A 24,748-nucleotide genomic window follows, 5' to 3' on the forward strand; every position below is an offset into this window, starting at 1 on the left:
AAGTTCTCCCACTTAAAAATATGAGAGAGGCCTGTAATTTTCATCATAGGTACACGTCAACTATGAAAGAAAAAATGAGAAAAAAAAATCCAGAAAATCACATTATAGGATTTTTAATGAATTTATTTGCAAATTATGGTGGAAAATAAGTATTTGGTCAATAACAAAAGTTTTGTCAATACTTTGTTATATACCCTTTGTTGGCAATGACACAGGTCAAACGTTTTCTGTAAGTCTTCACAAGGTTTTCACACACTGTTGCTGGTATTTTGGCCCATTCCTCCATGCAGATCTCCTCTAGAGCAGTGATGTTTTGGGGCTGTCGCTGGGCAACACGGACTTTCAACTCCCTCCAAAGATTTTCTATGGGGTTGAGATCTGGAGACTGGCTAGGCCACTCCAGGACCTTGAAATGCTTCTTACGAAGCCACTCCTTCGTTGCCCGGGCGGTGTGTTTGGGATCATTGTCATGCTGAAAGACCCAGCCACGTTTCATCTTCAATGCCCTTGCTGATGGAAGGAGGTTTTCACTCAAAATCTCACGATACATGGCCCCATTCATTCTTTCCTTTACACGGATCAGTCGTCCTGGTCCCTTTGCAGAAAAACAGCCCCAAAGCATGATGTTTCCACCCCCATGCTTCACAGTAGGTATGGTGTTCTTTGGATGCAACTCAGCATTCTTTGTCCTCCAAACACGACGAGTTGAGTTTTTACCAAAAAGTTATATTTTGGTTTCATCTGACCATATGACATTCTCCCAATCCTCTTCTGGATCATCCAAATGCACTCTAGCAAACTCCAGACGGGCCTGGACATGTACTGGCTTAAGCAGGGGGACACGTCTTGCACTGCAGGATTTGAGTCCCTGGCGGCGTAGTGTGTTACTGATGGTAGGCTTTGTTACTTTGGTCCCAGCTCTCTGCAGGTCATTCACTAGGTCCCCCCGTGTGGTTCTGGGATTTTTGCTCACCGTTCTTGTGATCAATTTGACCCCACGGGGTGAGATCTTGCGTGGAGCCCCAGATCGAGGGAGATTATCAGTGGTCTTGTATGTCTTCCATTTCCTAATAATTGCTCCCACAGTTGATTTCTTCAAACCAAGCTGCTTACCTATTGCAGATTCAGTCTTCCCAGCCTGGTGCAGGTCTACAATTTTGTTTCTGGTGTCCTTTGACAGCTCTTTGGTCTTGGCCATAGTGGAGTTTGGAGTGTGACTGTTTGAGGTTGTGGACAGGTGTCTTTTATACTGATAACAAGTTCAAACAAGTGCCATTAATACAGGTAACGAGTGGAGGACAGAGGAGCCTCTTAAAGAAGAAGTTACAGGTCTGTGAGAGCCAGAAATCTTGCTTGTTTGTAGGTGACCAAATACTTATTTTCCACCATAATTTGCAAATAAATTCATTAAAAATCCTACAATGTGATTTTCTGGATTTTTTTTTCTCAATTTGTCTGTCATAGTTGACGTGTACCTATGATGAAAATTACAGGCCTCTCTCATCTTTTTAAGTGGGAGAACTTGCACAATTGGTTTCTGACTAAATACTTTTTTTCCCCACTGTATGTGTGCTCGGTAGCCCATTGGGGGCCAACTGTGATAGTGATCTCCACACACACACACACACACACACACACACACACACACACACACACACTCACTCACTCAAGGGCCCGTAAGTAAGAATTTCACTGTTAGTCTACACCTGTTGTTTTACGAAGCATGTGACAAGTAACATTTTATTTGACTCACTCTCTCACTCTCACACACACTATGAACTGCTTCCTTCATTTTCAGCACTCAATGCTCTTTCCCCCCTTTCAGAGATTTAATATAAAACTCAAACATGTGTCTATAGCTTGTACTGTAGAGCTTTGAAAAGCTGTCTTCTCCATGTCCTCTCTATGGACTTACTACTTCATTGCCTTTTTTTATGGAACCATCCCTGTAGAATTGTATACAATCATGCTGTTGCTTGTGAAGATACTCTGTGGAAAGTATTTCTGCTTGATAAACTGCAGCCAAATGCATCCAACCATGTTTACGGATAGTTTCTCTGACCTGGCAGGAATGCTGAAAGTGCTCACTTCAGACTAAAGTATACCTAACATAAATTACTTTAAATAGGCCTACATACCGGTAACTGCCAAAATAATGGAAACATTCGTGATACTAAGTATATTAAAAGCAGGTGCTTCCACACCGGTGTGGTTCCTGAGTTAATTAAACAATCATGCTTAGGGATAACAATACTGGGCATGCCATTATTTTGGCTACCATGGCTATGCCCCCATAGGATGACAATGCCCCCATCCACAGGGCATAAGTGGTCACTGAATGATCACTGAATGGTTTGATGAGCATGAAAACAATGTATACCATATGCCATGGCTGTCTCAGTCACCAGATCTCAACCCAATTGAGCACTTATAGAAGATTCTGGAGCGGTGCCTGAGACAGAGTTTTCCACCACCATCAACAAAACACCAATGATGGAATTTCTTGTGGAAGAATGGCGTCGCATCCCTCCAGTAGAGTTCCAGCTATTTGTAGAATACAGTGGGAGGGGGAAAGTATTTAGTCAGCCACCAATTGTGCAAGTTCTCCCACTTAAAAAGATGAGAGAGGCCTGTAATTTTAATCATAGGTACACGTCAACTATGACAGACAAAATGAGGAAAAAAAATCCAGAAAATCACATTGTATGATTTTTAATGAATTTATTTGCAAATTATGGTGGAAAATAAGTATTTGGTCAATAACAAAAGTTTCTCAATACTTTGTTATATACCCTTTGTTGGCAATGACACAGGTCAAACGTTTTCTATAAGTCTTCACAAGGTTTTCACACACTGTTGCTGGTATTTTGGCCCATTCCTCCATGCAGATCTCCTCTAGAGCAGTGATGGGCAACACGGACTTTCAACTCCCTCCAAAGATTTTCTATGGGGTTGAGATCTGGAGACTGGCTAGGCCACTCCAGGACCTTGAAATGCTTCTTACGAAGCCACTCCTTCGTTGCCCGGGCGGTGTGTTTGGGATCATTGTCATGCTGAAAGACCCAGCGACGTTTCATCTTCAATGCCCTTGCTGATGGAAGGAGGTTTTCACTCAAAATCTCACGATACATGGCCCCATTCATTCTTTCCTTTACACGGATCAGTCGTCCTGGTCCTTTTGCAGAAAAACAGCCCCAAAGCATGATGTTTCCACCCCCATGCTTCACAGTAGGTATGGTGTTCTTTGGATGCAACTCAGCATTCTTTGTCCTCCAAACACGACGAGTTGAGTTTTTACCAAAAAGTTCTATTTTGGTTTCATCTGACCATATGACATTCTCCCAATCCTCTTCTGGATCATCCAAATGCACTCTAGCAAACTTCAGACGGGCCTGGACATGTACTGGCTTAAGCAGGGGGACACGTCTGGCACTGCAGGATTTGAGTCCCTGGCGGCGTAGTGTGTTACTGATGGTAGGCTATGTTACTTTGGTCCCAGCTCTCTGCAGGTCATTCACTAGGTCCCCCCGTGTGGTTCTGGGATTTTTGCTCACCGTTCTTGTGATCATTTTGACCCCACGGGGTGAGATCTTGCGTGGAGCCCCAGATCGAGGGAGATTATCAGTGGTCTTGTATGTCTTCCATTTCCTAATAATTGCTCCCACAGTTGATTTCTTCAAACCAAGCACCATTGCAGATTCAGTCTTCCCAGCCTGGTGCAGGTCTACAATTTTGTTTCTGGTGTCCTTTGACAGCTCTTTGGTCTTGGCCATAGTGGAGTTTGGAGTGTGACTGTTTGAGGCTGTGGACAGGTGTCTTTTATACTGATAACAAGTTCAAACAGGTGCCATTAATACAGGTAACGAGTGGAGGACAGAGGAGCCTCTTAAAGAAGAAGTTACAGGTCTGTGAGAGCCAGAAATCTTGCTTGTTTGTAGGTGACCAAATACTTATTTTCCACCATAATTTGCAAATAAATTCATTAAAAATCATACAATGTGATTTTCTGGATTTTTTTTCTCAATTTGTCTGTCATAGTTGACGTGTACCTATGATGAAAATTACAGGCCTCTCTCATCTTTTTAAGTGTGAGAACTTGCACAATTGGTGGCTGACTAAATACTTTTTTTCCCCACTGTATATGCCAAGGAGCATTGAAGCTGTTCTGGCTCATGGTGGCCCAACAACCTATTGAGATACTTTATGTTGGTGTTTCCTTTATTTTGGCAGTTACCTGTACATCTGCATATAAGGATGGTAACATTAGGAGATAGTCCTAAAACTATGAAAAACTGTACTTATCACTAGATTAACAGCTCTGATACACCTCCTAAATTCAACAATAAAGTAGGCAGAACAGCATTTGTGCCTCTTGGTTCTGTAAATGGTTTTTGGTTTTGATCTCCAGCATGCAGTTTCAGGTGTGCCATGGCAAAGAGCCAGCGAACACTGTGTGTTATGAATGGTTTCATACTAAGAGATACCGATACATTTCCGGGTGAATCTAGAGCAGAGTAACTTGAGTGTTAATGTGGCGAAAGGAGTTTCAAAAGCAAGGAATGCCATTTATAAAACAACTTCATCTGATAGATCAGATTCAGAGATAATTCTGAATTACAATGATGTGCTGTATATGTGATGTGGTATAGATGTAAACATATTGTAATGAAGGAAATTCATTTTTGTAAGCCTGTAATTTGAGCCATCTAAAGGGGAAACCAGATAGCAATGAAAGCCTGTGGAATACATGCTCTTTTTTTTGTTAATAGATAGACAGGTTGCATGGAAGACAGAATGCATAAACCATATCAGTCTTCCCATACTCTCTTCTAGAGATTATTATTATACTCTGAGCAAAAAGTGAAATGAGAATGTTTGATTATTCACTCAAGTAAATTGGCTAATCATAGAGGCACTCCTATTTCTTATTTTCTCTAAACTGGTAGGGGCACCCAGAAGATGATGCAGCCCCTAAAAAGTTATAACATTTGAAGAAAAGGTCCTCTTTTATGTTTCCCCATAGAGCCAATGTAGAGACATTGTTGTGAGCTAGTCAGTTCACAAAGGTGGCCCCTTTCTCCTCTTTCTCCTCTCTCTCTCTCTCTCTCTTTCTCCCCTCTCTCTCTTTCTCCTCTCTCTCTCTTTCTCCTCTCTCTCTTTCTTTCAACTCTCTCTCTCTCTCTCTCTCTGCCTGTTTTTATACATAGCCAAAGTACATAATTAGGCCCATAACACAGTAAAGAGGCGTTTATTCTGAAGGCACGTAACTATACCTGACTTGTTGTGCAGGAATGTTGTCATGTGATCCAAATACACAGGCTGAAGGCCCCTGATTAAGAGATGGATCATGGGTAAAATGTTGTTGTACTCTGGGCCACTTCATGTGTTTTTAACTCCTTGCTCCTTCCAGAGTGGAGGTGCTTTGTTTTTGGATAGCATACCAACCTAAAAATGTACTTTTAAGAATATGCAACCATGTTTAAGTGATAGCCGCTTAATACTGCTTCATGCTTTATCAACATTGAAATAACAAGACAATAGAGCCTAACCCAGAGACTGCTTGAAGTGAAAGCTTTGATTCTATAGAATACTTAAGGAACAAGTACATTCATTGTGAGACTCAAACCCAGGCTAACAGATGCATAACCTTCATGTCACTCTCTTCTAAGCCCCACTGAACTTTCCACCCTGTCCCATTGGGTCTTCTCGTTGAGGCAGGGACTAGGGTTCCTTTCTCTTTCAGTGCGGTGTGCCCCTGTGCCCAGACCCAGAGAGGGAACATCTATATTAAGTCTCTGTAATTATGTAAATGTAATGTTTGTATTTATAGGCTGCATGAGCCACAAGACTCTGGCAGTGGCCCTGTGACAGATGGAAAACATTGCACTCGCATTCATATTGTAAACTGCTCAGGCCTGAACTGGCCTATAGGATAGTTGGCAAGCCATTCACACAGGGACAACTATAGCTTATGGTTGATGTAAAGATACAGGAAGTATTGTTAAGGAGTTTATGACTGGTGTAATGTTACAGTATGGTGTGATGATGATACACAGATGTCAGGGCTGCTCCATTTTCCTTTGTCAGGATAATAGACAGAAAGCCACAAGGATTTCATTCAAAGTCAAGAATAATGTTGTTCAATTAGTTTAATATGTACATTAAAATAAACTATTTACATTATATAAAAATGTATTTACATGGCATTAATACATTTACTCAGAAAACCAAACAGAACAGTTTTAAGTCACAAGACGTTTAGCCCTTTGTCATGTTGAGATGGACAACTATTTCCATAGATTTAAAGACCCTGACTTCAAATGTTATTCAACAGATAAATGCACACACAGAACATTCAATTCTAGCCTCTGAAGACTGGAAGGCAGTTTTAGATCAAAACATTGTCTTAAAGCTTATTTCATGTTCTGTTTACAGTTATAACACTTACATAAACTTTGTTTTTTTGCCAGTAGAAAATATGGCACTCGTAGGATGCATATATATAATAGAAGGCACTATCGTGACTATCAAAACACATCATGTTAAACAATTTAATTGTCAGATTCCAGTTGCGTCAGAGGTGTATAGGGCCAGCCTCATATGTTGACTTGAATTCACAAATGCAAACACCGTGTAATGCATGTTTAAAGCCTTTTTATACAAATATTATTCGATAAAAAATAACAAAGTAGTACCAGCTACATATTTCAAAAATAGTATTTGTATATAGAATTCGTTAATTTGTCAAGTCTGACCACGTTTTATGTTCTCATGCTGTTTTCCTATTCCCCCCCAAAAACTTTAAATAAACTAAAATACAAAATACATATTTTGGAGACATTTTTCTTGATGTTGTTCTTTGTTAATTTGTCATAGTCCTCAATCGTATGTGATTTCTCACATGTGTCGCTTCATGTGCAGCGCGAGGTGGTCGGACCTGGAGAAGGCGCGCTCACACAGGTGGCATTGGAACGGCCTGTGGCCAGTGTGCTTCCGGAAATGGCGCGTCAGCTCGTCGGAGCGGGCGAACTTCCAGCCACAACCCTCCCAACTGCAATGGTATGGTTTCTCACCTGTTGAATGACAAAATGGAAAAGACCATGAGTACACTGACAGAAAACGCAGTTATTTGCAACACATAGAGCCAAGTAGTTCAAGTTTGCAATAAGCATAAAGAGAAAATGAGGAATATTCCTTACCCGTGTGCGTTCTGTGGTGCGCTTTCAAGTGCGAGCTCTTGGTGTAGGTTTTCCCGCATCCAGCGAAAGTGCAAGTGTGAGAGGCTGTGCGCTTCCTTGGCCAGGAGCGCCGACCCCTCTTTGGCTTTGAGTCCATCATCTCCAGTGGGGAGGACGGTGGAGTGAGTAGCACTCTCTGGTTGGTGGGCTGCATACCCATTCCGTCTTCGTACATCCCGAACTGGTGTGCGCTCTGGTACGGGAGCTGCATCTGTGGGGGCGGGTGAGAGTGAGGGTATCCCGCTGGGGAGCGGTAGCTCTGGGGGAAAGTCATGGAGTGGCACATCTGGGGCTGACACTCGGAGCTCATCAGGTCGTCTGGGCTGAGAGGCGGTGTCATGTTCCCCGCAGCCTGTGGAGAGTTGGCTAGTCTCGGCTGCTCGAAGGACATCATGCACGAAACGTTCCCCTCCTGCTTGATCTTTGGGCAGCTCTGTGGGACCATGCCCATAAGTGGTCCGTAACTGTCCATGGATGGCTCGACCTTGATGTTGTCTACAAAGTCCTGATTTGGGAAGGTAGAGGAACTGACTAGAAATCTCCCATGGATGCTGTTGCCGGAAAGCTGATGGCAGAAGCTGCTGTCAAGCTCAGTGCGCAGGAGCTCAGCCATCAGGCTGTTGTAAGGCGGAGGTGGGCTGCTCATCTCGGGCACGGTGTAGGTAGACTGCATCCCGGAGTGATACATGTTGTTCTGCTCTCCTAGCCTGTACTCTCCTCCCGTGTTGTCTGTGCCAGTGGTGTTCGAGAGAATAAACTCCAGATCCAGGAACTTATCGAGCTCTTCTTCGTCTTTTCTGCCCATGCAGTTGTCCATGCTCTCAGCCACGGCACAGCTGGAATGCACAGACCTGTCCATCTCGCCCTTCCACCTCTGCAATAATAAAAGATACCATTAGTGAAATGATAACATAAAAAAACAAACTCTGTACAATAAAATAGATGGTAAAAAACGGTAAAATATATGTATATATATATGTATTTAGACTAACTATTTAATTGCCTAACTGTGCATAGGGACTGAAATGCTATTTCTTTATTATTACATAAATTGACCAACAACATGTAAAACAACCAACAAACGTCTCTAAATACATAATACAATATACTTACATTTTCCCAGCATTTTTCCTTATGGCTCGCAAATGTAGAGATGGATGGTAAAATGGTCCCGGGTAAGGCCATTTCCATACGTTGTAATGTTCTTGAATTTAAAACGTTATTTCTGTCTAAGAATATCAGCAAAAGCGATGTAGACTGGAGTCCACACGATAAACTATTTGTAGTAGTATAAACCACTACTTCTCACTTGAAGCACTGTTTCGGAGTCATGTGAAAGTTTGATTGGTAGGAGTTCCTATACCTTATAAATATTGTAGCTGAAAAGCTGGACCAATTGTACGAAGCGGAGGAAACACGCGCTACACGTCCCTAAATTTAGCCCTATATAAAGCCAGTGAGCCCAGCGAGCGCTTGCAGTCTCTTTGCCTTCCCTCTTGCGCTCGTGCGAGCTTTAAAGCCACCTCTACACACGCCCCTCCTGCATAGAAACGAGTTTAACAAGTATAACCATAATGCTGCGTTTGGCAAAGTCCGCCCCCTTGAAAAAAGAATAGTAAGCAATTAATACATTGTTATTACAAGAATAGGGTAACGATACCAAAATATGCACGCACGGCACCAGAGTCAAAGTTACGCATTTTGATAAAATAGAATAATCATTATACATTCATTTTAAAAGTTACGCATTTGGATAAAATATTAGGCACGGATTTTATTTCAATATAGGCTAATATTAGGACATCCCAATGCATTACATACCTTCTCCTTCAACCCAATATAATGTACATACACAAAAACCTAAACACACGTTTTATCTCCAAACACATATGAAAGACATGTCCAAGGCGCATACACTTGCAGGGTAGTTCTCGAAGCAGCATAGAGCAAATCGCACTCCGTGTTGATAGAGGTATACAGCAGGGTAGGTTATGGAGACTTTGGAAACATTGCGTTGGCCTCTCAATTGTAGACTAATAGATTATTGGAATGTGATTACAGGATAGGCTATATGGAGACTTGAGTAATGTGTTGTGCTATCGATAATAGACTAAACATTGTTATATGATTGCACATGTAAAGTATCTTAAAATACTTAAATACAAAAAAAGGATAACCCCATATTCATTTTTATCATAGGCCTATACAAGACCTTTAATTTGGCAGATCAGTTGGCTCTCCATCACCTGACCAACTCGTCTCTCTACTCCTCAGGTAATTTGCGTATCATCATCAGCCTGTGAGAAACCCAGTTACCCAGCGCAGCAGGCTTTAAAAAACGCTGCAGCCACCAGGCGCCAGGTATGCCTACATCTGAATCTTTTCACCCCTTCAAACTCTCCGGTAAACACGCACTATAAAAGCGTTTTGCCTCTATGAAGGCCCATTCAGGTGCAAATAATGAGGCTGAATGAGCAGCTGCTGAGCCTGCTTTGTCCAGCGAGGTATTCACATTGGTATCGGGTCTCTTGCGCCAGTTTCGCAAACAGCCTTCAGTTAAGGATAAGGTAAACTGCAAATATCATCCTCAAATGACATGCCCTGAGTAGGATGTGGACATTCATTTTGTTACCCAAATCTCCGAGTCCTCACTGCTTGTCAATTGATACTGCCTATGTTGTTACATTCATAATAGTGCACTGCTAGTTGCAGGTGCACCAGAATGATACCTTTGTTCTCTCACAATGGGACTGAAGTGTTTTTGTTTCTATTCTATTCAAGTGTCAAATGTGTGCATGTGTCAAACCATTCTCACTTTCTATCTGTTCTTCTGTTTACATACTAGTTGGGGAAGGGCACCTTATCATCATCCTTACATAATCCATAACCCTCTGAGTCTAAACCATAAAGGCCATGTAATGATTCATCTGAGCTTCCCTAATCAGCCAACCAAATATGGTCATTCCCATGCCATGACATCTACAACCAGTAACCACTGCCATAAAGTTCAATTTGCCTGTTTATCTGTTAAACCTCAATTAAAATGCCAAAGCACTGGTGCTAATTTTGGTTCCTTTGTGCCAGTGCAACTTGGCTTAACTGATTGGCATTTCAGAGTTGGGCTCTGGCAAATGTCTGACTATATTCTCATTTATTTGAGAGAGTTCACAACTAACCAGTTACCAAAACATGCATGTTACTGCTCCTGTTCCTCAGTTTAAATAACCCTAAATACAGCCAACCATGGACGAAAATCCTCAGAAAGTCTGTCAACAAATGATAAAAGTGAATAAAAGCCATATCGATATGATCTGATTGTCGGCCACAACTGTATCCCACAGCATGAAAGGAGCAACAGTTACACAAGTAATTATATTACTGAACAACAACCATGGGCATCAAGAAACATGGGTGTGGCTTTAATCTGTACTTTACAACCTGTTCTTTCCTCAGGCCAACGTACATTCTGTGTATTAATTATAGGTTGGGAATCTGGGATGATGTGATTTACAAACGCTGTACTTACATGTAACATTCCAACATTATTGGAAAAGATGTCATACCTACTCTATCAAGTCAGGTGTCGTTTTTAAAAGGCTCTCGGTGGGTCACAGCACAGAAAGGTGTGGGAGCAGTGTGTTACAGGTACTGTAGGCCCAATGGATGAACATCATCCCCAGTAGACCTGCAGCTATTTATAATAATAATAATAATATAATATGCCATTTAGCAGACGCTTTTATCCAAAGCGACTTACAGTCATGCGTGCATACATTTTTGTGTATGGGTGGTCCCGGGGATCGAACCCACTACCTTGGCGTTACAAGCGCCGTGCTCTACCAGCTGAGCTACAGAGGACCACGGCACCAGAATCAGTCCCCACCGCATTAGTAAAAGTGCATTGAAGAATATCCTGATCCTATTTCCCTTTGTTTGATGATTCAGAGCGGTTGTACAAGGGAAGTGGTTTGTTCGACAGCCAGATATTGTTTCCAGGGTATGAGAGGGTTGGTGGAAACTGCACGTCTCCCAGGTCATGAGTTCATTTATCCTCAAACTTGTGATTGGTAGAGTGGTTAGAGTCATGTTAGTGACTCACAAAGTCCAGGCATCTGTATGACCTCTAGAATATTACAGTAAATAGGCTACTCAGAATGTTTATCCATGAAAGTTACTATAGGAGCGCAGATATGGGTATCAATCATTTTGTTGATAGCTAACAGTGACAGGTACCAGCTGTTACCAGCTGTTTCCACTTTAGTTTCCTTTAGATTCCTTAGAATGATGTCCAGTGAGACCATTTTATCTCTGAACACCTGTTTAGGTTATAAGGAATTTCAGTATTGCAGAGCACAGAGCCAATCCCGACAGGCTGCAGTCGAAGAGCCCACTCATATGACTACAGGGGAATGGTGTGATTCAGCAGCACTTACATAGTAGTATCAAACAGCAGGCCTGAACTATTCACTGCCTCTTAGGGTCAACTCCTGATAGATGGCCTAAACAGAGGTCAAAACTCTTGATGATTAGGAGGAATTTGACTCAATACTCAGTGCTTATGCATGAGTAGTGCTACATTAATGCAGGCTCATAACGTTCAGAGGGAAGGCTACTTGAGTGGTTCTAAATATTTAATTCAAGTGCCATCCTAAGGTTATGTATCTGCAGTCATGGAGGATACATTTTGCTTGCTAATTATTAGCTTTCGCTTTGGCACAACAGAACAGAACATAACATACAATGCTAAGTACTTTTATGTACCGGACTACCCAGGCAATAAAAAGTACATTCTCATGTACAGTAAGTCACTTCCCAGACGCTGTCTTTTGTATTAGTTATTAATGGATACCATGTTGAACCCTATTTCCCAGTTGGTCACCATATGAATGTGAGGTTACAGCATGTGCTTTACAACTCTGGCATAGAGACCGTTTCCTGGCACGTCATAGTACGATCAATGTGGAAGACATATATCTTCCTAAATGGTGAGTCCCATCTCCTCTGTCCTCCGTGTTTTGTTTCCAAACGATGTGGTTCAATAAGTGAAATAGTGTATAATCAATCAATCAATCAATTTTATTTTATATAGCCCTTCGTACATCAGCTAATATCTCGAAGTGCTGTACAGAAACCCAGCCTAAAACCCCAAACAGCTAGTAATGCAGGTGTAGAAGCACGTGTAGAAGCACGGTGGCTAGGAAAAACTCCCTAGAAAGGCCAAAACCTAGGAAGAAACCTAGAGAGGAACCAGGCTATGAGGGGTGGCCAGTCCTCTTCTGGCTGTGCCGGGTGGAGATTATAACAGAACCATGCCAAGATGTTCAAAAATGTTCATAAGTGACAAGCATGGTCAAATAATAATCAGGAATAAATCTCAGTTGGCTTTTCATAGCCGATCATTAAGAGTTGAAAACAGCAGGTCTGGGACAGGTAGGGGTTCCATAACCGCAGGCAGAACAGTTGAAACTGGAATAGCAGCAAGGCCAGGCGGACTGGGGACAGCAAGGAGTCACCACGGCCGGTAGTCCCGACGTATGGTCCTAGGGCTCAGGTCTCTCAGTTGGCTTTTCATAGCCGATCATTAAGAGTTGAAAACAGCAGGTCTGGGACAGGTAGGGGTTTCGTAACCGTATACCCACCTGCATCTGTCCACATGGCCCTCACTGATAATCGTGTTCATACTTTCGGGCAATTTAGTGTCATAAGGCAGCGGCACCACTCATCACTTGATGGTCAACCATTTTGACTGAGTTTGTGTTTTTGCGTGATGTCACTTTGTGTCAGCATTGATTTCCATGTTTTAATAAAGGGTTTCCTCCTAAGGCTAGATGGTTTACACATGTGGTAATCAGTGTCCATGCCATAGTTCTGACAAGGATTTACAACTCTGGAGTTGTCGCCCTCAGGTCTGCTATCTTAGCTGCTGTACATCTTCAGCTTTTATTGTTTTGCAAGATATAGTAATAAAAGCAAGCTCAGGCTATGTAGGCTACAAAGTGAAAGAGATCAATGTGAAAACATTTTTCTAAGAGGGTTATCTGAATCATGTTATCTGTGTCCTTATTTCTTATTTTAAACAGCTCTGAATTTCTCCCTGTCGGAGAGTTATGAATGCCTGGTTTGGATAAAGTGGGCCTCCACATTGCATATTTTATGTCTTTGTTAAACTTCTTGGAAACACCTGCTCTCCTTCTCCTCTTCCCTCCGCACGGCAGGAAGGCTGTCCCGTTTTCCGTGTGTGCTTTCGGGAGAGGGAGACGGAAAGCGCTGGACAGAGAGAGAGTGCCAGAGAGCCCCTGCCGGAGCCGAAGAGAGCGAGTGAGAGTTCTGAGAGTGTGTGGGCTCCTGCTCTCCTCTTATATAGGCGGGTTATTTTTAAACACACACCCCTTGCTTATTACAGCGTTTCCTCTTCGGGCCACGCAGGAAGCCCGCTTGGCTCCATATCCTGCTCACACGCGGGCCGATTCAAAGGGAATCAGGGAACGATAGTGCTGAGACGGCCAGGCTCCGAGACGTAAAAAAAAGAGAGGGGGATTAATTTTCTTCTCCAAAATTCTGGCACATGTACAGAGTCTGAGAGAACGGGTCTCAGCGGCCGGCTGGGGCCTCTTCCAGGCCTTGTTAAAGATCACCTCTCTCTGAGTGTCTCAGTCTGAAACAGTGGCACTGATAAGTGCGAGACTGGCTGCTCCTGTTTACATTGTTATGTCCCTGGGGGAATCCGTCATGCTCCGGGGTTCCGACCTGCCAGCAGAGAGACAGAGAGGGAAACATTCCTCTACTGTGACTGAGGCAGGCGGGAGACTGTGTGCGTGTGTCAAAAAACAGAATAACATAATGGGAGGGAGAGAAGGAGAGGGGAGAGAGAATTCCATGCATACTAGTGCTTTACACTGGATGGGTTCATTACCGTTATACAGTGCTGTATTCATGGTTTTATAGAATATGTAGGGGTCCATTCTGTGAACAGGTTAGAAATTAATCAGCCAATGTCTTTTCTATTCTGTTATTGCCACCACAGGCAACCATTCTCTGTTAGCCTGAGTTGAGTGAGTGGTTTCATATGTTGGTCAAAAACAACATATGGTCTGTTCGAAAAGTCCCTAATGTAATTTTTTATAGTGTTTAACTCTGGGATGTTTTTAAGGATGTTCATGTCTGTTAGCAATTTCAGAGTATTACGTTTTTAAAGGGGATATTTTGTTTTTTTTACTGGATTAAGCCACTCAACGTAGTGAGTAGGTGTGAGGTCATTTATAAAAGGCCCAGATAATTTGACAGTGTACTGGAGGAGGGTTTACATACTCAACAGGAGGCTTAGCCATTTAACAACACCTCTGAATGAGCAGAAACGTGTATCTGGTTTGAACTTGAGTGAAACACTGGGGAATTTTTATAAACACTACCCACTGGGCACAGACGTCAATTCCACGTTGATTCAACGTAATTTCATTGAAATGACATGGAAACAACGTTGATTCAACCAGTGTGTGCCCAGTGGGTACAGTGTAGGTCTGTTTTTGCTGCACACTAAGGAGACCTCCTCCCCTTTCAAAACAGGACGTTCCAGAACAACACGAAAGGCTTTATTCCATGATTGGCATGTTTTAAGGAGTCCATATGGATCTAATTGGTTTGGTTATTCACTGGGGAGAATAAGACAATTCATTAGCTGTTAACACTACAAACCATACAGGTCTTGTTGTGCCACGGACACATACCGTAATCCTGGCTGTTGGAAATGTTTTCATTCTCGTGTGGTGAAAAGGGGCCTTCTATTGAAATAATGAAAACAGACAGACTTACTCTTTTCAGTTTTCCTTATGTTTGCTCTCGAAGTTCTGTATGAACTTTTTCAGACCCAGTTCGAGACATCTTGCCATCATGCCTGGGGGCCATGTTGTTGATGTGTTGGGCTGAGTCAGTCAGTGTCTCTGTGTGACCTCCTCCCATAGTGATGATCACGCCATGCTATGGTGTTATCACAAACACATGAAATTGGGGATCCTCATACCTCCAACATGACCAGAGACCCTTTCCATAATGCTGAGTTCAAGACCAGAGAGAGAACTGAGATCCAGTCAAAAGGCAATAACTTCATCACTTTGTTTTGGACAGCCATTGTAGCAATACTGTGGAGTGGGTCTTTATTGTACAAAGAGGAACAAGGAATCTGAAAGCAAAAGGGTTTCAAACATTAGAATAGGAAATCATAAGCCTAGGTTGAGATGTTTTGGAGTTGAACCTGGCAGCGTTCGTGTAATTTCAACGTTCTAGATTCCCCTCCGTTCTAAGTCTCGAAACCACAGGATTGCTGGAGGATCTGCCAAAAACAGTCTCTCCTTTTTATTTAGGAGCGGGAATTACAGAGCGACTTGTTACAATGCAGAGTTGAGTTTCTAAAGCAGAGGCAGGCCACAGGGTTTTTATACACAACTCTGACCGCAAACTCGCACACACTCGAACATGTCGCCTTAAACTGTGCCAGCTGTATAAATATTATAGCCTGGTCTCAAACACAGGTTATTTTTTATTCCCACTTTGAACTCACCATCGTACGATTACTGCTTGCAATGCACTATGGCGTTTCTGCACCTAAAGAACTGATGTTACCAAACCACAAATTAAGGAGACATTCCTTGGCCCAGAGGAGGAGGAATTTTTCAACAATCCTTGATTCTTTTAGTGGGATACTCCTCCAAATGCTACTTGAGAGATCCTTTGATATTATCATATACTTTGTTATCCCTATCATTGTCAAGGTATTCATACAGTACCAGTCAAAAGTTTTGACTGCCAAGAGTGTGCAAAGCTGTCATCAAGGCAATGGGTGGCTATTTTAAAGAATCTCAAATATAAAATTTGTTTAACACTTTGTTGGTTACAACATGATTCCATATGTGTTATTTCATAGTTTTGATGTTTTCACTATTATTCTACAATATAGAAAATAGTACAAAATAAAGAAAAACCCTTGAATGAGTAGGTGTGTCCAAACTTTAACTGGTACTGTACGTTTCAGAACTCCACAAGTCAAGAGCAAGTCATAACAAGGATGTTCATTGCGGTTTACTGTAGTTAAAAATATATATATCTTCAAAGAGATCTTTATTTCACAGTGTATTATTTTACCTTGAGTATATTAAGTCTCTCTTTTTTGAATAGTTATCTCCACATGTTGGCCAATATTAACCTCTGTCAAAGATGTATAACTGTAGTCAGCGCTAAGCAGGTTTCACTAGAAGGGTATTGTTTCCTGTTGCCATTGAAAGCACTCAAACGTTTACATTTATTTGCACCATCCATGTCATCAACCTCAGTTGAGCAATATCTATGAACTGTGTCACTTCAAAAGTGTATGCTTTAATACCTCATATCATAGCTTGTGTCCATTCCATTGAAACTCCAGCCAATCCATTTTTTTTTCTCAGTTTATGTCATTTAAGCCCGAAGAGAGGTATCATAACGGATTCAAATGCCCAAATCTTAATCTGAGGATTTATAACAGCTGAATTGAATTGGAACCTTGGTGTCATAGAGACAGAATCAAGGAATCAGATGAGAAACCATAAGTAAAAGCCAATGGAACAACCTTTACCATCTGTCCCCATAGAATGAGTTATTCCATATCTTTCAGGTGGGTCTCCGGGAACCTCTGGGAATATACTCTGCCTGGAGGGCATCAGGGGAAAATCTACGCTCATGGTGTTCCTCATCCTTACTGGGATCAGATAGGTGTGTTCTTTTTCCAGAGTTAAGTATTTTTAAAGGCCAGACACACTTCTGTTGGACACATGTGGATGAGCCATAGAGTTTCCCATCTCTTTGTGTGGCACCTCCACGTTATTCTTTCCTTTCACAAACACAGCTAGCTGGTGAAGAGGAAACTATTGTTGAAGCCTGGAGGTCTCTGTTGATGCCTCTGGTATTGGTATTCATCACCTCCAGATGAAGGTTTATAAATCAAAACATAATAGCAATTTAATACTTTAAATATTAATAATAGCAATCTTTTAATAGCAATTTAGTACTTTAAAAAATTTGACTTCTATTTTCCTCCAAGAATGGCTGAATAACTCTTCTAATCTACATTCAGTTTGTTCTCCAATGTGTGTAACATGGTGATTGTTGTCTAAGTTATGAATTAGACACTTTTCACTTTGACGTACCAGAGGTAGGCCTATCACTCTTTCACTCTTGTTTTGACTCCACTTTTAATGGTGTTAAGCAGGGCTATCAAACTCGTTCCATGGAGGGCCTAGTGTTTTTTCTTCTCCTTTCAATTAAGACCTAGACAACCAGGTGAGGCGAGTTCTTTACTAATTAGGGACCTTAATTATTCTCTGCCCTCTCTGTGGAATGAGTTTGACATGTGGTGTTAAGAATGAACAAGAATTCAGGAGAGAGGACCAGACTTGAACGCAACACTTTAATTAGTTCCCTTGAACGCAGCTCCCTAGCAACTCAACAAGCACCATCTGCTACTAATTGCCAACCGTCTTCCACGCCTGTTGCAACACTTTAACCAGTTGCCTTGAACGCAGCTCCTCAACAAGCATCAGCTGTAACTCATTGCTAATCAGCCTCCACACCTGTCCTCACTCTCCTTAATCACCACTGCCATCCTACTAAAATCTTACCAACTAACATTTCTCCTCTTGTTCTGCATGTTGTGTTGCATGACACTGTGTGTTACTAGACTTATCATGGTTTGCGTCCTTCGCCAACTTCTATCTATACATAGCTGCAACAAGTTAGGTCCTTCCTCACCCCCCTCCCACGAAAATGGATCGCTCCTACTGACAGTGAGTCACGTGGCCATGGCTTATATAAAGCAGGCACAGGCATCGAGGCATTCAGTTACTGTTGAACGTTAGCATGGGCAAAACGAGTGACCTAACTGACTTTGAGCGTGACAAACAAAAAACATCCTGTCAGTGGCAGTCCTGTGGGCAAAAACAACTAATTGATGAGAGAGATTGAAGGAGAATAGCAAGAATCGTGTAAGCTAACAGGCAGGCCACAAACAGACAAATAACAGAGCAGTACAACAGTGGAACACACAACTCGTCAATCCTTGTCACGGATGAGCTATTGCAGCAGACGACCACACCGGGTTCCACTCCTATCAGCTAAAAACAAGAAGAAGAGGCTCCACTGGGCACTCGATCCCCAACACTGGAAAATTGAGGAGTGGAATAACATTGCCTGGAACATGACAGCGAGTTCAGTTTACTTGAGTGGCCTGCGCAGTCCTCAGACCTCAACCCAATAGAACATCTTTGGGATGAGCTGGAATGGGCTGTTCGCATCATGAATGTACCACTGTCCAATCTGCAGAAACTGCGTGATGCCATCGCATCAGTATGGACCAACATCTCTGTGGAATGTTTCCGACACCTTGTAGAATGCCCAGTAGAATTTAGGCTGTTCTGGAGGCAAAGGGTGGTCTGACCCGGTACTAGATGGGTGTACCTAATAAACTGTTTGGTTAGTGTATGTACAGCAATTCATCCTGTAGTTATGGGCCAGACTACTAACAGGAGTTTAGCTCCACATGTCATATTTTGATGAAATGTTACGGTAGTCAATGTATTGTATCTGTGGAAAAGGGTCAAAGGTAAGTGTGTCCCATTGAGGATTTAATCACCTCTTGATAAGGTTAGTGGTAATCCTCCAGTTGTCATTCTCAGTGTTGTGTGTGTGTGCTTGTGTTTGTGTGTAAGATTGACACCTATGTTTCTGATTTGTGAATAGCATTGTAGTCATTGTACCACCGCTAACCTGGACTCGTAACATAATAAACATAAATCTATCTCCCTCCATTTAGTATGATATGTTACGTTTCGTATATATGTATTAATTTGTGGATGTCCATTTCATATGATATGTTACAAATTACAATTTGTATGATATGTTACCAATTGCAATTCGTATAATATGTTACAAATGTGCAATAAGTATATGTTTACGAATTACAATTTATTGTGGCTAACGTTAGCTAGCTAGGTGGCTAATGTTAGCTAGGGGTTAGGGGAAGGGTTAGCTAACATGCTAAGTATACTGAACAAAAATATAAACGCAACATGTAAATTGTGAGTCCCAATGTTTCATGAGCTAAAACAACGGATCCCAGAAATGTTCCATATGCACAAAAAGCTTTTTTCTCTCAAACTTTGTGCACAAATCTGTTTACATCCCTGTTAGTGAGCATTTCTCCTTTGCCAATATAATCCATCCACCTGAAAGGTGTGGAATATCAAGGAGCTGATTAAATGGCATGATCATTACACAGGTGAACCTTGTGCTGGGGACAATAAAAGGCCACTCTAAAATGTGCCGTTTTTTTTACACAACACAATACCACATATGTCTCACATTTTGAGGGAGTGTGCAATTGGCATGATGACTGCAGGAATGTCCACCAGAGCTGTTACCAGATAATTGAATGTTCATTTCTCTACCATAAGCCACCTCCAATGTCATTTAGAGAATTTGGCAGTACGTCCAACCGGCCTCACAACTGCAGACCTCGTTTAACCACACCAGCCCAGGACCTCCACATCCGGCTTCTTCACCTGTGGGATCGTCTGAGACCAGCTGATTAAACTGTGGGTTTGCACAACTGAAGAATTTCTGCACAAACAGTCAGATATCGTCTCAGGGAAGCTAATCTGCGTGCTCGTTGTCCTCACGAGGGTCTTGACCTGACTGCAGTTTGGTGTTGTAACCAACTTCAGTGGGCAAATGCTAAACTTCGATGGCCACTGGCATGCTGGAGAAGTGTGCTCTTCACGGATGAATCCCGATTTCAACTGTACCGTGCAGATGGCGGACAGCGTGTATGGCGTCGTGTGGGCGAGTGGTTTGCTGATGTCAACGTTGTGAGCAGAGTACCCCATGGTGGGGTTATGGTATGTGCAGGCATAAGATATGGACAATGAACACAACTGCATTTTTTCGATGGCAATTTGAATGCACAGAGATACCGTGACGAGATCCTGAGGCCCATTGTCATGCCATTCATCTGCTGCCATCACCTCATGTTTCAGCATGATAATGCAAGGCCCCATGTTGCAAGGATCTCTACACAATTCATGGAAGCTGAAAATGTCGCAGTTCTTCCATGGCCTGCATACTCACCAGACATGTCACCCATTGAGCATGCTTGGGATGCTCTGGATCAACGTGTACGACAGCGTGTTCCAGTTCCCGAAAATATCCAGCAACTTCGCACAGCCATTGAAGAGGAGTGGGACAACATTCCACAGTCCACAATCAACAGCCTGATCAACTCTATGTGAGAGATGTGTCGCGCTGCATGAGGCAAATGGTCACACCAGATACTAACTGGTTTTCTGATCCATGCCCTACCTTTACAAAAAAGGTATCTACGACCAACAGATACACATCTGTTTTCCCAGTCATGTGAAAATCCGTAGATTAGGCCCTAATTTATTTCCTTATATATATATTTTTTAGTCATTTTTTAGCAGACACTCTTATCCAGAGCAATTTACAGTTAAGTGAGTGCATACATTATTTTTGTAATACTGGCCCCCCGTGGGAATCGAACTCACAACCCTGGCGTTGCAAACGCCATGCTCTACCAACGGAGCTACATCCCTGCCGGCCATTCCCTCCCCTACCCTGGACCAATTGTGCGCCGCCCCATGGGTCTCCCAGTTGCAGCCGGCTACGACAGAGCCTGGATTTGAACCAGGATCTCTAGTGGCACAGCTAGCACTGCGATGCAGTGCCTTAGACCACTGCGCCACTCGGGAGGTATATGAACTATAACTCAGTAAAATCTTTGAAATTGTTGCATGTTGTGTTTATATTTTTGTTCAGTGTAGTTGCAAAGTAGCTAAAAAGTAGTAAGTAGTTGCTAAAATGCTAAAGTAGTCCTTAATGTGATTCAAAAACGCAACCTTTGGGTTTGTAGACATTTGCGTTATACGCCCACCCATCCTCCCCGACCAACCTCCCATTTATGGTTTAAGTAACCTGTCTTATGTAACAATAGCAAATGTAACATATCATACTAATAGGGCCTAATTAATTTAAGGAGTGTAACTTATTTAAACGTATAATGTTACGTCTAATCTTTGAGGCCAGGCTGTACCATGCCAACTATCCATGTAAATGTCCCTTTCATGAGCATACTGTAGTACGCTCTTAGATAAAAGGGTTCCAAAAGGGTTCTTTGGCTGTCCCCTTAGGAGAACCCTTTTTGGTTCCAGAAAGAACCCTTTTGGGTTCCATTTAGAACCCTCTGTGGAAAGGGTTCTATAAGGAACCCAAAGGGGTTCTACCTGGAACCATAAGTGTTATCCTATGGGGACAGTCGAAGAACCCTTTTTGGTTCTAGATAGCACCTTTTTTTTCTAAGAGTTTACCTTAAAAGGCAAACAGAGGTTGTGGAGACATGCTGTGTCATCCAAAACAGTTGAACATCGGAAAAAAAAAAGTGGACTAATCTTGTTTGGCGTTCCGTTGGAACCAACTAAGAAAATGAAACCGTGACAGAGGCTTGCTTGTTAAACCTGTGCCTTTCACTGTGAGTGGTGAACCCAGATGCCTCTGCGGTTGAGCTCTGCTCGGTCAGACCAAGCAACCTTTGGTATCATCGCTTCACACTTCTTCATGGCACACAACAGTGTTTCGAACAGCGATTTGAGCGACCAGGTTTGCAGTGTAGCTGCAGATACAGGATATGTGGTCTGTCAAACCACGAAAGGGTTTCACAACTAGGCCCCTTTTCTTGGTGGCCGGGCTTTCTGGCTTTCTGACACACGCCCAACGCCTCACACTCCGTGCACATAGATGTTTACCAGATAATTCACAAATAGGGACTGTTAAGAAGAAAACCGCCATGAACACCTTTACAGGAACTTTACCTCTAGAATTAAAATAAATTGTTGCATAACTTGAATAAGTTGTTTAAAGCAGAATTAACAGTACACCAATGGTTGAGTTTGTGCACACTGTGTATTCTATTCCCACAAACCCACACTCACCACCATTGAGAGAGCATTGTATGCTCTGCTAGGCCTAGTAGTTTTGAGGCAAAACCTAGAAAAAATTGTGCTATCTAGAACCTAAAAGGGTTCTTCGACTGTCCCCATAGGAGAACCCTTTGAAGAATCCTTTTTGGTTCCAGGTAGAACCCTTTCCACAGAGGGTTCTACATGGAACCAAAAAGGGTTCTCCCATGGTGACAGCCGAAGAACCCTTTTGGAACCCTTTTTTCTAAGAGTGTATAGGGCCTAGGTGAGAATGCAAAGACCATCTTGGTACTGCATGTAATTGACTGCTTGGTGGGTATCCTAGTCCATAGCCACAAGTCAGGAACGTCCAATATCGTGGTAATGTTACGATGTAAATGGGGATTTTTCCAGGGTGGTCTCTCCTCACAGTCCAAACACGGGGAGCAAATGGGATAAAAACAGATGGAGCTGCAGGTGGGTGGCTTTAGGGCTTCAAACACACACATAATGGCATGTTATTGTTTTTGAGCCATGGAACATTTGGACCGGGTATAATAGTGGGTAGGAGCAGTGCTACATGATAACCAGGCAACTGTAAAGTACCAGTTAGTCTGTCTGTGTTTGTCTCTTTTGGTAAGAAAAGGGAAAACATCTCTTTTTGTGGGGCAGGATGCTTGGTTGTCTTTCTCCTAAAAGATTCTGTTCTTCCTTCTTGTCTTTCTCTGGTCAATAGGTTGATCCAACATGTAAAAAAAATATATATGTGGTAAAGAACCAAGAATGAATAAGTTTAAATACTAAGTATGGATGTTATATTTCATATTAATTTTAAAGAAATGTGTGGGTGAGAAACAGATTTAGACATGCTTTGGTGTTGATGTATGCTGGTATTTGCAGATCTAGAACAATTAGTGTTTAATGTGTCAATCAATAGATATTGCTTAAAAACACTGCCTAGTCATATTTAGAAATCGAGATAACATTTTCACACATTTTATTTAAAGAGCCCTCCAAATTTCCTCTAGTCTGTTTCAACTGAAACCAAAGCTCAGCAAAGACTAGGACAGGATATGGAGGGTGCAGACAAGTCAAAGTATAGCGGTGGAAGGTCCAAATAACATGCCTGCCAATGGTGGACGTAGGAATTAGGAATGCAAAATGAATGCTCAGAACATGCCACACATGTGCACACACACACAGCCTCCCCCCTCCACACACACACACAAACACAAACTGGTGTCACTACAGTAGCAGCGCTGTTTAAAGCGGTGGGTGTTCCTCTGAGCAATTAATTAGGCATCCGTGCTGCCTTCATGCCGCCGGTAGACAGCCAGTTTTATTAGGGGGGGTAATTACGCAGTCTCCAGATGGGGGGCCGCTCAGCCGCTCAGCTTCTACAGACGAACCTCAGCCTCACATTACTGCTCACATCAACGTCATCATTTGATGACTTCAAACAGTCAAACATGCTCTTTTCCCTGCTTCTGGGGGCTTTGATAGTCTCCTCTTTTATCTATAACACATCAGTATTTTCCTGTTGCAGAGCCCAGGCCGTCCCAGATCAGTGATTAGGGGATAATTTACTGTCTGGATGACGGGACAGGGGACAGTACTGTACACAAAGGAGGAGAGGAGAGACGTTGTCTTAATGGTGTTACTGTAACTTCACTAAGATCTGCTCAATCAACCTGTCCGGTGAAGTGGTAGTTGCATGTCTGGCGGCCACCGTGATGTGTGTGTGTATGTGTGTGTGTTGGTCTTGAAGTTAAAAAGTCAAAACACACTAGAGATGAAAGTGAGTAGGCTACACCCGTCCTGTCATGCTTACTGGTGTAACTGACGTTTGTTATGACTATAAAGTCCCCAAATTGGCCTGTAATGTCAGGGCCTTATAAGGTTTATCAGATGAAATCAGAACAAGGCAGGAGACATGTTAAACAGTTGGTCTTGCTAGCTCTCATGACATAGACACACACTCAGTTTGTGTTTTATCCTGTATGTGAGAAAACAAGAATCCACTCCCAATAGTTTTTGATCACTTATTAGGGGGTCAAATCAAAGTTGATTCTTATCTAATGTGATATTTTGGAGTTATGAAATAGCCACTAAAATTCCACTTGTTGGCGTGGGAAATTCAACAAACCTACACGTTTTCTTGTGCACGGTGCACCTCTTCTATAAACTAGCTTCAAGGAGTGTGGCTTTGAACACTGTAGGAGGTTCTGAAACCATCAATGTTTCCTTTCTGAAATATTCACAGATAGGAGATTATTTTCCTTCTTTGATAGAAAGCAGAGGGGCCTTTTTTCTTCCCTGCATGCTTAATCTGCCTCACCTTGGTAAACAAGCAATGACTTAACTCCTCTTGAAGGAGTGTTGAATTGCCACAGTTCTCTCTCAGGCACAGAGGACCGTTGCTGTATGTTAGCGAATGTTTTGGCTTTGTCGCTAAGCTAGTGTCTGGCTGTGTGTTATCTTGGATCAGTGTTGTACAGCTGGTCCCCTCTTGTTCCAGTA

The 24,748-nt window shown here is 42.4% G+C and overlaps 1 protein-coding gene across 1 annotated transcript; it reads right to left on the minus strand.

The window, feature by feature from the left end:
* Positions 1–6,131: 6,131 nt before the first annotated feature.
* Positions 6,132–8,718, minus strand: LOC121532733 (Krueppel-like factor 2). The gene is made up of 3 exons (XM_041838524.1): positions 8,352–8,718; positions 7,200–8,112; positions 6,132–7,073 (listed from the first exon to the last, which is right to left on the minus strand). Exons 1-3 carry the CDS (start codon positions 8,427–8,429, stop codon positions 6,898–6,900), a joined length of 1,167 nt encoding a protein of 388 aa, XP_041694458.1. The 5' UTR covers positions 8,430–8,718; the 3' UTR covers positions 6,132–6,897.
* Between the last annotated feature and the right edge of the window lie 16,030 nt (positions 8,719–24,748).

This window comes from Coregonus clupeaformis, chromosome 20 (assembly GCF_020615455.1).
Source record: "Coregonus clupeaformis isolate EN_2021a chromosome 20, ASM2061545v1, whole genome shotgun sequence".
Taxonomy (NCBI): Eukaryota; Metazoa; Chordata; class Actinopteri; order Salmoniformes; family Salmonidae; genus Coregonus; species Coregonus clupeaformis.